Below are 15,407 nucleotides of genomic sequence, written 5' to 3'. Positions count from 1 at the left end.
CCTCCTGCTTGTCTACTTAAACATCTTTGCTCCACTCTGCCTTCTTTCTGTCTCAACTATCACCTTCTGTTTGAGTAATCTTCCTCCTAAGAAAAACTCCTAGGTCTGTAATTACCACAACTACTTCCTTAGTATGTATTTATTTAGTATTTAGGCTGTGCTGTGTTCGGATCCTTGATTTCTAAAACTGAGATTTGAGGTCTGAGTTTCACTTAAAAAAAAAAAAAAAAAAAGCACTGGCTGCTCTTGTTGAGGACCCAGGGTCAATTCCTAGCATCCACAAAGTACCTCAGATCCAGGGGACCCGATATCCTCTTCTCTACAGGCACCTGGCATATACCCAATGCACAGGCAAACATGTAGACAGAACACTCATAGACATAAAAATTAGTAAACTGTTTTATGAAAATCATGACCTGTTTACTGAAATTAGGACAGAATTTCCAACTAGACCTGAACTGTTTCATCTCGTCATAGCTATTCAACATTTCATTTCTAGTCCAGCAGATTCTGATATCCAACTAACAGTATACTGAAGCCATTCACTTGAACATCAAAATAAAATCCCAATGTAACCAGGTTCCAACAGTTATGAATTTCCTCTTACCCCATTCTTCCTCAGTTCCCTTCCTACTGGCTTAGCCAAACCTCTCCCCTCTGCCTTGTGCTTACTCTCTGCACTAAGAGTCAGTTCCTAAAGGAGGAGAGGCGATGAAAGGATTTTTAAAAAGGTCAAGAAGTTTGGTCAAATTCACTGTTTTAAAAAGGCTGGAATAGGAGCTGGAAAGATAGCTCAGTGGTGGAAAGAACTGTCTGTTCTTCCAAATGACCTGGGTTCAATTCCCAGCACCCACATGGTAGTTCACATGGTAGTGGCACCTTCACATGGTCATACATGCAGGCAAAACATCAATGCACATAAAAATAAATCATACAAAAAGAGGCTAGAATAAAGGCTTTTTTAAAATAACAAATTATAGAGCACTGGTTAGGGGTCCTCCTCCAATAGTTTGGAAAACTGGAATTAAATTCCTATCTACCAAAACTAAAATATGTCAAACAAGGACATACTTTTAAGCATTTTCATCTAGGTATCTCTGCCTAAGTACAGATAAAAATTTTTTACTGTTACTTTTTTCTCCCTCCCCACTTTTAATGCTGTGGATCAGGGCTATATATACCACTAAGCCCAGCCTTCTTTTCCCCACCTTGACAATTAAAAGAACCATTTACAGCCAGGAGTACACAACACAAAAGGGGGAAATGTGCTTTACATTTTTGCAAATCCTTGACTGCTTGAGGAAAGAAGACAGAATCTCAGATCAGATTCTATATTCAACTGCTAGTGCTATGAGGTCTGGGGAAAAAAGGAATAATTTAAGAGCCTTTCAGCTTACTGTAAGTATTCTTTGATACTACCCTACCCCAAACTTGTTCTTTTTGATTCTTCAAGATAAGGACTCTCTATGTAGCTTTGGCTGTTCTGGAATTTGCTCTATAGACCACACTGGCCTCAAACTCCCAAGTGCCGGGATCAAAGGCATGCACCACCAGTCTCTTAAAGGTCAGTTTTAATGTAGACTCTTAAACACTATCAGTAAGCTTCCCATGCTCTATTGACCTATCCTGCCATTTAAATGGTTTGTACCACTGTAAACTGCTCATTTAAGAACCCTGGGTTGACTCAGCTCTTCTAAAGACTTCCAAGTGTCAGGCATCCAATTCTATTTTTAAAATCTTTATCACACAAAAAATCTTTATCACAACCACCCATAGCAGCAGAAAAAATATAAACTTGCAAAGTAAATCTGAGCCAAAGAAAAAACTTCCAACTTCTCCCGGAAATCCTCAGTTTACACTGACAACTTATTTGCCAGTCAGATAGCTCACTTTTATTCTTACGAAAACACATCACTTCATTTCTGAGGTATCAAAAACTAGTTTTGAGGATGAAGAAATGGCTCAGTGGTTAAGAACACTTAACTACTCTTCCAGAGGACCCAAGTTCAATTTCAGTAGCCACCTCGTAGCTCACAATCATCTGCAATTCCAGTTCCAGCGAATCCAATATTCTTTTCTAGCCTCTGTGGGCACCATACATGCTACACAAATATACATGTAGGAAAAACACCTAAACACACTGAGTTATCATTTTCACCCAACTACGATGTCAAAAGTGAAAAAAGTAGTCAATTTTTAAGTACTGATGGAGGTGCAGAGAAACTGGAACCCTCGTGCATAAAACAAAAAACAGTATGTTTTTACACGTTCTCTCTCTCACACATACACAGGCAGGCAGGCAGGCAGGCGCGCGCGCACACACACACACACACTCATAACAGCATGATTCACAATAACAAAAAAACAGAAACCCAATGACTACCAACAAACAAGTTTTAATATATCCCTCCATGGAATATTAGTCATAAAATGAAGTAACATACACAACTACAACATGAATGAACCTTGAAAATACTATCAGATGAAAGTGAGGCACTATAGGTCACTATATGAACTGAAAAGCAAATTAAGAGATAGAAAGTAGGTAAGGTAAGTATGAGAAGTGGCTGAGTAAGTATGGGTTGCTTGGAGTGATGAAAATGCTCCAAAAATAGGCAGATTATAGTTGCACAAGTCTGTGACCATACTGAAAACTATTGAACTGTACTCTTTACAAGTTTTGTATGTGGATTATACTTCAATAAAGCTATTATTTTTAAGCACTTAAGATGAATTTTAAGCACCTAAATTTGATTCCAGTTCCCACAAGCAGAAAGAGAACCAGCCCCTTCTGAATCAACCGCATATACATAAATGACCAGCATTCGCACACATGGAATTTCTATAAAAGCCTGCTACTTTTAAAAGTTACGCAACATTGCGAGTCAAAACGTGACTGACTTATCAAGCAGGTTTTCAGTGAGATTGTAACTTTACTCAACTAGAAGTATATAATCATGAAGAATACAAATACTTGTACAGTTTAAAGGGTTTTTTCCTTTCTTTTAATATATGTGCATGTGTTTACATTCATAGGGGTATATGCAGGTGCTTGCAGAGGCCAGGATAAGGTGTCAGATGCAGGTTTAGGAAATGAAGTTACACACGTTGTGAGCCACCCAACAAGCTAGGATCAGAACTGGTCCTCATATTGAGCTGCAAATGTTTTTAACCACTGAGTCATCTCTCCAGCCTTGAATTTAAAAATCTGATCAGTCACTGTGAACATAGTTTAAAAGAAAAAAAGGCAAATAATGTTCATCAGAAAAAGGATTTCTCAAAGGATCCCCAGGCTCTCTAGAGGCCTACAGATAAACTCTGAAAATCCTTACTCTAAGTCAGGTGGTGGCGCACACACCTTTAACCTCAGAACTCAGAAAGGAGTTTGAGGCCAGCCTGGTCTACAGAGGGAGTTTCAGGACAGCCAGGACTACAGAGAGAAACTGTTTCAAAAGATCAAAATAAGGTGTGTGTGTGTGTGTGTGTGTGTGTGTGTGAGAGAGAGAGAGAGAGAGAGAGAGAGAGAGAGAGAGAGAGAGAGAGAGAGAGAGGCCTATTCTCAATCAGTTTCGGAAACCCCAGATACAATAAAGAATTTCCAAATGCAAATATGAGACTCAAGGACACATATCTAAATTTCTAAGAAAAGGAAAGAGAGAAAATGGGGGGAAAGAATAATTAAGAGTGATGCCAGGGGTGGGGCAGTTTTTAATCCCAGCACTTGGGAGGCAGAGCAGGTGGATCTCCTAAATTTCAGGCCATCTGATCTACATAGCTAGTTCTAGGACAGCCAGGGCTACACAGAGAAACTGTCTCAAAAAAAAAAAAAACAGTAAAAATTGGTACATTAAAAAAAAGTGTAGATGGATGTTCCTTCAATCACTTCAATTCTGTAACCCAATTTAAGACTAAAGATCAGACAGACTGGAAAGTTTTAACAGTATAATCGCCTCAGAAGTGTAAATGTAAACTAGAGGAATTAAAGTTATAGAAGTCAGGAATTAGTGTGAAACAAAAATATCCAATGTTATCTACAAAATAACATTAATATTGTTAGCGATGCTACATTTTAAACTTATTTCATCATGCAAAGCATTCAATGAGTAGACTTAAAACCTCTACAATCTATACCTATCAATAGCTATTTCTAACCCAGCCAAATTTAAGGGCCTCTATCACAAAAATCAAAATGTAAGCTCTGGCCAGTATCCACCTAGTTTCCTAGTCTTAACATTTTATACAATGAAGACATTGAATTTGCCAGAGAAAAACACCCAGAATCACATATCTAGTGGCTGAGACTGTTAAGTACTCTTAACTTCTAGCACCATGTTTTATTATGCTAATCTAATACTCCATCTAAATATATACAATGTTTAACTCAGCCAGGCTTGGTAGCATACATCTTGAATTGCAGCACTGGGGGATACAGAAGGAGGTAAATCTCTGAGTTCAAAGTCAGCTTGGTCTACATAGCAATTTCTATGCCAGTCTTGGGCTAGCTACACTATCCCGCCCCGCTCCCAGAAGTCAAACTCATCCCACACCAAGAACAATGAAGACACTCTCCTGCTCTCCCCCACCCCCCAAAAAACATATGATGCCTGATAATATTAATCATAAGCCAAAACAATTATGTACCTGTTGGAGGGGGGTGTTACTAGTACAACAGAAAATCTTTCACTTCAACTGTTACAAAGTTTCAAAAAGAACAATTTGGAAGATACTATGATGCCTCCTTTTATATACATACAAGGATGTCACCTTTAATGGTGCCTGTCAGGTGCTGATACACAACTAAAGCCAAGTTTCCCTGTACATTATCATTGTACTTCTTACGGCATATCATTAAGACTCACCTGCAGGACTGTCAGCATTCTCTCCTGGATGTAGCTGTATACCAGTAGAATCTATAGAATTTACTGTAACTGTCTGTAGATTTGGCAACTGACCAGTGCTTAGACTAACTGGAGTTGAAGTCAACGCTCCACCTGCTGCGACTTGACCAAGCGTGAGTGTCTGAACAGGCGTCAAAGTTATTTGCTGGGCAGCAGTATTCTGTATTTGCAAATTCTGCAAGTTCTGTACCCCTTGTACTTGAAATGTTTGCCAGGTTATCTGTCCAGAAGGGGTCACTGTCTGTGCCTGAATTAAAAAGGTTCCAGGATTCAGCTGCAACTGCAGGTTTTGTAAAGCCTGTTGTGATATATTTTGACCACTGGCTTGCACGCCATGGATTGTCTGTGGTGTAATACCTTGCACAATTTGGGCTTGACTGGTTGGTTGCTGAGAATCTTGAAGTTGTAGATGTTGTACAACAGGCTGTGCTGTAGAAACCTGAATATTCTGAGCCTGTGTCTCTTCAGAAACAGGCGACTGGATATAATTTCCCTGAAGATCTGAAGAATGGACTTGCCCACTAGAAGTAGTCAAGCTATTCGTGTTTTGTTGTAATATACCTGTGCTATCTATCGTAACAGGTAACTGTGATGAAGAGGATGTTGGCACAAATAAATCTGTATCAGTATTAGTTTCATTAACATCAGGAGAAACCCGCTCACCAGTCCTTTCTGAATTGTCTGAACTATCCATAGCTTGTCCTGTGTTTATCAAATGTCCATCGGCATTAATGCCTGCAGTCATTGTCTGAGAACTTCCCGAGAGTCCCAAAGAATCTAGATCAACACTATTGATTGGTACAAAGGTAATATTTCCTGGCAGACCAAGAGGCACATTAGCAACTACTTGAGTTTGGCCAGGAAATGATGAACCACCAATTGCAACTCCCTGAACCTGGACTTGACCAGTCTGTGGTATGAGATTCTGGATATTAGCAGGAGGTGTTCCAGAGGCAAGTAAGGCTTGATTAGAGCCAGGAATGATCTGAATTTGACTGTTTTCTTGATTTATACCCCCATTATCTGAGGAGCCTGTGAAGCCAATCTGAACCTGCTGGGCATCTGTTGACTGAATCTGTGGTATTACTTGATACTGAACATTGGACACTGTACCATTTGATGAATCTGATCCTGATGCAACTGAAAATATTTGTTGATTCTGTAAATTCTGAAGGGGAAGGACATACTGCCCACTTGAAGTAGCAGCACCTGGAATCTGTACTAGATTACCAGCTTCATCTTTTATAGTTGTAGGTGTGGCTGACAAAACCTCCCATCGGTTTGGTGCTCCTCCTAACTGTGCAGAAGCCAAATCACCTGTCTGGATGAAAAAAACAAAAATGTTGTGATGTATTTGTTATAGTTTAACCCAATTCCAAAAAATCCTCATCTAGTATAAATCCCACTATGTAATATGAAAGCCATCTTAATAAGACAAGAGTTCAAATACAGAAGCAGCGCTACACATACCATAGTGACTTTCACTTCTAATTGTAAATTATGGTAACCATAGTACATCCTTTTTACATGGAGAAGTACCTTAATCAGGATATTGTAGATTATTTTACCACCACAGGTTTTGTTGGTTTGTTTTAGGGGGAGATGGGCAAGGTCTCACTGTGTTGGCCAGACTTGTCTTGGAACTCACATATCCACATGATTTTTCAGACTCAGCCAAAGCAGCGGAGGAACTAGGGGTGTGGGTAGGTGAAGTATATATACATATATTTATATATATAGATAGGTAGATATAGATATAGCTTAGCAATACAAATTTATCTTTTAAGCACTCATCTATATCTTTAAGCTGTACAAATAAAGGGGTGTAGGCAAGATTATGAACAGAACAGAGTGCAAAGAGTATTCAATCCACTAAAAATACTTAAATAAGCCAGGTAATGGTGAGGCACACCTTTAATCCTGGCATTCGGGAGGCAGAGGCAAGTGGGATATGAGTTCAAGACCAGCCAGCCTGGTCTCCACAGTATTTCGGGAGACTGCAGGGAAACCCTGTTTTAAGGGAGACAGGATAGAACAACTGTGATGTCAACACTCAGGAGGCTGAAGCAGATGCTTGCCTCAAGTTTAAGTCTAGCTTGGGTACTGAGCGTTGATGGTGCACGCCTTCAATCCCAGCACTCGGAACCAATTTGGAAAAAGAAAGAAAAAGGAAAAAAAAAAAAAAGGGCTGCCTTGGTGCTACTGAAGCAAGCCTGGGCTATATAGCAAGACTTTAAAAAAAGAAAAACAAGCAAAAAACAAACAACAACAAAAACCTTCATATCAGGTACCACTGGGGGAATGGGGGAAGTAGATAGATATACACAAACTGCATAGTGTTTGTTACCAAGCTATCGGCATTAGAAGAGTAAATCTATGTATTATTGCTATGTTATAAATCTTAAAAAGCCACAATTTTATGATGCTTAAACCACCAAATCTTATTTATATATGTGTGTGTGTATATACATACATATTATTAGTAACTACTATATACTATATATTAGTAACTATATATACTATCTATATCTATATAGATATATAAACATCTACTAGGGGTGCAGGGAGATGAAACCTTCAAAAACAAAACAAAACAAAAAAACACGAAGTATCTGGGTAATGTTAATAAGACTCCTACCCATAATCCCAGCATAGGAGAAGCAGGAGGGTCTGTGGAATCCAAGGCCAGCCCAGGCTGTGAGTAAGGCCTTGTCTCAAACAAACAAAAACAACACTTAATGAGGAAAAGTGATTTTCCTGTGACTACACAGAAGTCAAGTCCACAGAGTTTTAATACTAGCTAAATGCTGGATAATAAAGAATGTGGCTGCACCTAATATCCTAAAATTGCATTAGAACATGAAGCATATACGTTTTACATTCTGTAACACTCAAGAATCATCCCCATGGTTTATAGATTCAGCACTAGAAAAATGCTAATGTAGGCAAACAATGCAAAAAAAATCCTACATAACAAGGTTAAAGAGCAGATTTTTTTAAGGGGGGGGGAGGCAGAATCTGACATATGAATTTTTCTTTCATATGCCAGGTACCATAGTTCCACACTCTTAAAGCAATCCTGTGGTACTGTTATTAGCATTTATACTTCATAGATAAGAAATACAAGAGACAAGTAAACAGCCATCAAACAGCAGTGTATTTAATACTAAGGAGAAACACCTACCACTAGACCCTAACCCCTTCTCAAATACTATTATACTAGCCCTCACTAAATGACTAGGAGTAAAGTATACTAAGTGTACTAAGACCAGCCATAAAAACATTGGGAAAAGGACCCTATATAACCTTCTTACCATCAAAATAAAGCCACTACTACCTCACTTATTCCAGATCCATTTTGATTTTCAGTAACTCTGTATGTCACCGAACAATGAAAATATACAAATATAGCTTGCCCAAGCAATGTCAAATACATGACTGAGCATCAAGGAACAGCGTATCTACTTCCTATGAAGATACCTGAGAGGCCAGCCTAGTTTGTAACTGACACGAGCTTCTGCACAAACTTTACAATGGTTACTTATTTTAATTTTTTTACAGTCACCAATTCTCTGAGACTAAGAAATCCAATACTCAATTTTCATAGTTGAAAAGTCTATTCCAAAGAATGAACTAGAGTTCATCTTTGATTTAATGCAAACATTTCAGCATATTTGTGAAGATGAAACAAGCATGTACATACAAGCAAAATAAAATTTGTCTACAAATGGTCACAACTCTATTCAAGCAAGTATAGACACATATACTAATATAATGTGAAAAGTGGAATATACTAACCACTAATCAAAACACAATGTGAGAACACAGAAGATGGGGAGTAGGGGGTGGGGACTGTCCATACTAAAGATAATTAAGTCATTAACATATAAAATTTTACTTTGGTCAGTTAGAGGCATTAATAAATAAAACTACAGACAATAAAATCCACAAGACAGAAAGAAACCTTAGGAGTTCAAGAGAGGGTCCAGAAAAGGCTTATATTCATAGACAAAAGCAATGGGGAATACAAGCAGACACTTCTGTCAAGACTTGTAAATGGCTTTGTAGATCATGCTAAACCGTTTGGACTTTATCCTGTAGATAGTAAATGAGAACTATAAAAGGCTTATTAGCAAGTGGTGCAATCACATCTGTATTTTATAGAGGTAAACTAAAGGCCCAATGAAGGAGACTGAAATAAATGCAGAAGAAAATAAATGAAGAAACTGGACCCACTAGAAATCTCCAGGCCTGAACTAAAACACACTTAAAGCTAGTCTTGAACATTTACATCAAGAATCAGGCACTGAAGTCACTTTTGGTTCAATTTTGACTTGGAACTGAAATTATAACCATAAATAATCTTTTCTAACATTACAATACAATGTTTTATTTCAGTCTCTCAGCATTTTAAGAAAACTGAAATTTAGTCTAGTTTATCTGCATAAAATAAAATCCATTCATCATCTTAAGTTATTGTTCAATTGAGAATTAACTGTCAAATTTTAGCTTGTATGAAATTCACAAATATTCTTGAGTTATAGAGAAATACAGTACTTTATATTAAATTCACAAATATTCTTGAGTTATAGAAAAATACAGTACTTTATACTATCATAAGCTAGTTTTACAAAGCTGTTACTTTGTCCATTTGTTTTCAAAATAAAATGACAAATGTATGACATACTGATTGATAATTTCTCACAAGAGTAATAAAGGAGATATTTAACCATTAGTGAACAGCTTTCTAGTCAACAAGTTCCTTGAAAATAAACACAGCTACTCAAGTGTCAAGTCCACCTAAATACTACCTATGTCACCTCGTCAGAGCTAAGTAAACTACTGGACCAACTTCCCACAGTAAACTCAGCTAAATGAAGGCGTAGACTTACATCAAACATAAAATGATAAATTAAGACTTTTGTGAAAAGCACTTTTAAGAAAGTATTAGGGCTAGGTCAGTGGCTTGTACCTATAAAAACACTTGGCAGGAGGCCCACTGGGGCTATATATCAAGACTGTCTAAAAAGGGGACAAGGAAAACAAACTCTGTATGTGCACACACGTACATACACACATATGCAAAGCATTACGTAATTTCAAGTTATCATTAATTATTAAAACTATGTTATCAGACTTAAAAAAAACATCCATTAGATACCTGGAACAAAGTAAGATCAATTTACACTTTCTGAATAAATGTATTAGTTTCAAATCACTCAAAAGAAAATTATAGGAAGTGTATATAGAATGAAAAAAATCACTAGTAAAACTGACTTTGAGATATTAGTGGCCAAGAAACTATAAAACAATTTTAAACCTATTTATGCAATTCCACTATGAGCAAGTTCTAGATAGCTCAAAATCTACAAAGCCTTAAGTCTGAAGCCCTTTCCTTCATGCAAGTTCTATCAACACACCAAGGAAAAAGATCAAGTACACTAAATACCCAAGGGAAAAGTAATAAATCCACCTAATACCAAAGACAGTGAGCAGAAGCTCTGCAGAAACAAGGGGAAGCAGTAGGTGAAGACACAGTGGAGCTTGGGCTGCTTTAGGTGTCAGGTGAAGCTCCACGAAGCTTCCTAGTAAAATTAAGCCAACATTTTTTCAGTCACTCTAAGATTCTTACTAGAAAATAAACGAAGAAAACATTATCTAATATCAAAGTTGGCATTTAAGAAGTGTGTATTTTCACACACAAGGTAAAAAGGACCATAGCCTACAGAAGCCCTGGGGGGTGATGGCACTCCCAATGATGTTGCTATAGCAATTCATGACAAGGACACTGGGCATAAAAATGACAGAAAGATTGAAGGAAAACAAAACAAAACAAACAAAAAAATAGGATCTGTCTTCTTAGATTGTAGCAAAAACCAGAACAAGTGTGGAATTAAGGTGGAGTAAAACATAACATTCTTGGGCAGATACTCAAGAAAAACTTCAATTAGAACTCCAACTTCAATGACACCGTAGGGTCTTCCCCAACCCCCCGATATGGGTGGATGTGGGGGAGGGGTGGGAGAAACGAAGAGGCAAGGCTTTGCAAGTGCTAGGCAAGCCCTGTCCCTAAGCTAAATCCTAGCCCTGTAGGTCTTAAGGGCAAAACAGCCTACTAGAAATGTGTCAGCATTTACCTGCAAAACTCATGAACACTAAATCTGTAACTTAAACAGTGATTTTCATAAGGTTTGCTTGTATAGTTTATTTCACTAAGTACAAATGAAGTAAGTTCAAGCATATAAATTGGACAAGTTAATTGAATATATGCAGAGATTTCATACTTCCTAAGTATTAGCAATGCAAACAAAGGAGCCTTGTTTTAGCGTCTTTGGATGTCCATGCTAGAGGACATTGCAGGTGGAACTGCGACTGTCTAATCTTTAGCTGCACAAACACCCTTGGCAGGATCCTCTCTTATAACAAGTTCCAAACTCAAAATAGTATTTAAACAAGTCTTTAGTAGTTTTCATCCTGAAATACCAAGCTAAGCTGGCATTAGGTTCAACATCTGCACTTGACTTTAGACACGTTTGCTAGCCATCTTCGATTAGAACCTAGATCAGAAAATGGACATTAATGGAAAAACTGGCAGAACTCAAATAAGATCTGCACTCTCTCAGCAATACATCAGTGCTGTCTCATCGAGCCGAGAAATGTGCCCAAGTAATGGAAGCATGGGGGGAGCTGGGTGAAGGGTTTAAGTTAACTCTGATTCAGCACTTCCAGTTTTGATATAAATCTGAAAATATTCCACAGCTTTTTAATGCAACTCTCAAGACACTATAGTCCTCCAGTGATCTCCAGTAATCTAAGAGTACTGAAGACATATTTATCTCAATATAGCTTTAAATGTTGCAAGTATCCCAATGAATTCATTTGAATTAGTTTATTCTCTAAAATGTTCCAAAAAATTTTGAATCACTTTTAAGCTGGAAATTAACTTTCATTTTCCATTAATGTTTAGACAAAAATACACAGAGAGCTCATGTTTTTCAGCTTATTTAACATTCAGCTCAGTTTTTTCCAACTTTGCTCAAAATGAGAAATTGAAAAAACTCTAAGACTGATCATGTACCAAACATGCACAAAAAAAAAAAAAAAGCCAAGTTTGGGGGTTCTCTAGCAAAACTAAATTTTCATATTATTATTACTGTTAATGAGCTCAAATTATTCATGCTCATCTGGCAGGAAATATGTTCTTGGTAGTGACCTGATACTTCAGAGAATCTTAAAGCAAGGAAATATTGCTAATCCTGAATGAGACTAAAATACATGTTTTTACCCCTAGCCTTCTTGCCACCATTCCCCTCCCCCATCTGTAAAGCATTTCTAGACTTTGGTAGTTACAAGAAAAGTCTTGCTGTATTTAAAATATTAAAGTCTGTTTTTCAATTTTACTTCTGTAGTGGCTTACAAAAGTAACCAATAAACTTATTCTGACATTTTGGGACTGGGGGTACTATAACTTACTTTAAAAGTTTGCTAATCCGCCTATGTTTGTTTAAACCTAATTTTCTGAAAAGCTTTTTACATTTTAATCTGCTTTAAAAAGTACAAGACATTAAAAACACTCCCAATGTCCATAGTATAAGACTAAAATTATCTATTTACTAACATAGTGTAAAAATTAGCAATAGCAAACTTTTCCAACAGTGACAATCCAACTGCTACTACATGAATCGATTCTTATAACCCACCTCTAAAAAAAATCTAGTCTCGAGAAGTGTGTTCACCTTAGGCTTAAAAAAAAAAAAGCAATGATCCACACAAATGTAAAACTCACGTTGCCTACAGCATCTATTCTAAACAGTCTTCACGTAAGACTTCCAGCTCCTCTCCATGCCCTAGATATTCTAAAATTTCCAAAAGAATCCCAACACATCCTAATCAGAGTAGTCATAAATTTCAATTTTGCCAACCATATTCCACTCTAAGGATGGAGTACACTAACATGCATATAAACAAAATGACTCTCACGTGCTTTTTGTTTCTAAGACCTATATTCTAGCCAATTCTTAACTTTTAAATTTCCATAGCCTCCAACTGTTTCACTTAACCCTACTCAGGAAAAACTGGTGCTAAGTTGTAGCAGACTGGAAAAGCCACTAATTGTGAATGGTCAGGTTACAAAAAAAAAACTGATAAAAAGTGTTCGTCCCTCCGTATAAAACACGCTCTTTAAATGATCTACGGCCTACACTAGCCAAGATCTGGGAACTTCAGCAAACCAGCCCAAGATTGAAAAACTCTGGAAACTCGAGCCCCAGCCTCTGGAGCTGATTCTACCCATGGCCGATAGGCTCCGAGTCTGCACAGGCAGTGCTGCGAGCAAGCGAGTTTGCGAGCCCCGAGCCCAATTCCTCCAACATCCATTTTGGAATCCCGCGCCCACCCCCCACCGCCTCCCTCCCAGACTTCATTTTGTGAAGAATTTTGCGCGCGATGCCGCCGTGACAACCTCCGGAAAGCGCGGGCCGGCCTGGGCTCCCAGCCGGGACGCGAGCGGGCAGGAAAGCGCGGCGGGGCCGGGGAGGCCGCGCGTGGCGGGCTGGCGGGCGAGCGCGCGGCGGCGGGAGGCTTCTGGGCGGGAGGGCCCGGGATGGCGGGCGCGGGGCCTCGGCGGGGGCGGGCCGTGCGCGCGGGACTTACCGCTCCGGCGGCGGCAGCGGTAGCGGCGGCAGCGGGGGCCCCGGCGGCTGCGGCCGCCTCCTCGTCTTCGTCGCCCGGCGATGGCGGCCCTATCTTGCTGCAGGTAGCGGCCAGCAGAGCGAGCGGTGACGGCTGGGTGTCCTACCCGCGATGGGCGGGTTCAGAGAGGGAGACAGGGAGGGGGTGGCGGTTAGGGCCGGGCCCGCTCGCACAGGAAGTGCGGCTCGCTCCGCGCCTCTCCGCGCCGCGCCGCGCCGGCCGGGCCCGCGCTCTCCTCCTCCTCCACGTCCGGGTCGGCGGCGCCTCTCCCCGCGCTCGGCCCGCTCGGCGGCCCCGCGGCGGACGGCTGCGCGCCGGGCCTCCCCCTCCGCCCCGATCCCACCCGGGAGGGCGCGCACGCTTGCACACTTAACACACGCACGAGAGAAAAAAAAAAAGGGAAAAAAAAAAAGGCGGCGGGCGGGGGCGCGCGGGCGGGGTCGGAGCGTTGGCGCCTCGGGCGGGCAGCTCCCGGGGCGGGGGAGGGGCGGGCGGGCGCGCGCGGGAGGGAGGGAGGGAGGGAGGGAGGGAGGGAAGGAGGGAGAACGAGGGGGAGGAGAAAGCGGCGCGCGGGGAGCCGGGCCGCGCTCAGCCGCTCCTCACCTGGGCCGCCGCCGCCGCCGCGCCGTTTCCGTGTTGCTGCTGCTGTTGTTGCTGCTGCTGCTGTTGCTGCAGATACTCTGCATGGCCGCCGCCGCCGCTGTCCACGTCCAAGGCAGCCATTTCCTCTTGTTTCACAGGCTTTTCGGGAGCTGCAGGCACAGCGCGGGGGGGGATGGGGCGGGGAGGAAGGCGGGTGCGGGGAGGGAGGGAGGGGGGCCCGCGGGCCGCGGCCACATTAGCGCCAGCCGGGTCCCCGGCCCCTTTCCCCTCCCCTCCCCCCGGGCCCGGGCCCGCGGCCGCGGCGGCGCGCTCCCTCCTCCCCTCCTGCTGCCCCCGCCCGCCGCGGCTGTAACCCTCCTCCTCCTCGTTCCCTCCTCCTCCTCCCCGCGCTGCCCCTGCCCCCTCTCCTCTCCTCTCTCCTCCTCTCCTCCCCTTTCCCTCCGCGGCGCTCGCCGCTCTCGCACCGTCAGTCACTCACACACACGCCCGCCCGCCGCCCGCGCCCGCACACAGGGGGATGCGCTCCCGGCGGGAGCGGGGCCGGCCCGGCCCGAAGCCGCCGGGGCGCTCGGCGCTGCTGGTGGGGGCTGGAGGGCTGGACGCTGGCTGGCGGGGAAGGGGAAGGAAGGGAGGCGACGGCGAGTGCGGCTTTGCGCCTCCACAGACACTCGGTCCGCACGCTCGGGGCCGGGAGCCGGCGGTGGCGGCCCCGGGCTGGCTGTGGGCGGCAGCGGCGGAGGCAGCGAGGGTTGCTCTCGCACGGCTCTTACGTACCGGTCATAGTGTGTTTAAGACACCTCAGGCAGGGCTCCCCGCCGCCTTACACATGGTGAGAAGCGAAGGCGGCGGCGGCGGGAGAGGATGCGGGAAGCGGCGGCGGACACGGCCCGAGCGGTCCGGGGATTTTTTTTTTCCTATTTTGATTGACTGTGCGGGAAACACAAAAGGTGGAGCCTCCAGCCCAAAAGGGGGGAAGAGGGTGACAGCCCGCCCGGAAGTTCCGCCCCTCTTCCCGGCGCTCATTTGCCGCCACGCTCGCCGTCGGCTGCGCTCATTGGTCCCGGCGCCCGTCCGTCGCTCGGCCAGGCGGCGGGCTTCCTGTTTGCCCCCGGGTGGAAGGGGAGAGACAATGAGCGGCCGTGGCGCTGTAGGTTCCTGAGAACGGCCCCGGCTCGCGCGTTTACCCCGCCGTGCCCGCCTCGTTCCTCGGCCGCC

At 42.7% G+C, this 15,407-nt stretch overlaps 1 protein-coding gene across 2 annotated transcripts in view; it reads right to left on the bottom strand.

Annotated features, from left to right (window-relative positions):
* Sp3 (Sp3 transcription factor) overlaps positions 1-15,107 on the bottom strand; it is a 45,592-nt gene extending 30,485 nt beyond the window's left edge. Inside the window, exons 1-4 of one of the 2 annotated variants that reach the window (XM_050123810.1) lie at positions 14,967-15,107; positions 14,193-14,341; positions 13,551-13,691; positions 4,860-6,219 (exon numbers count right to left, since the gene is read on the bottom strand). In XM_050123810.1, the coding sequence (XP_049979767.1) occupies positions 4,860-6,219; positions 13,551-13,691; positions 14,193-14,341; positions 14,967-14,973 (1,657 nt within the window). In that variant the 5' untranslated portion in view covers positions 14,974-15,107. The remainder of the gene's footprint in view (positions 1-4,859; positions 6,220-13,550; positions 13,692-14,192; positions 14,342-14,966) is intronic. The other variant, XM_050123815.1, reaches the window with a different exon arrangement.
* Positions 15,108-15,407: the final 300 nt, after the last annotated feature.

This window comes from Alexandromys fortis, unplaced genomic scaffold (assembly GCF_014885135.2).
Source record: "Alexandromys fortis isolate MF-2015 unplaced genomic scaffold, M_Fortis_MF-2015_v1.1 scaffold_8_9099976_23576923, whole genome shotgun sequence".
Taxonomy (NCBI): domain Eukaryota; kingdom Metazoa; phylum Chordata; class Mammalia; order Rodentia; family Cricetidae; genus Alexandromys; species Alexandromys fortis.
The sequence above is the reverse complement of the archived record's forward strand: the minus strand, read 5'-3'. Positions and strand labels throughout refer to the sequence as shown.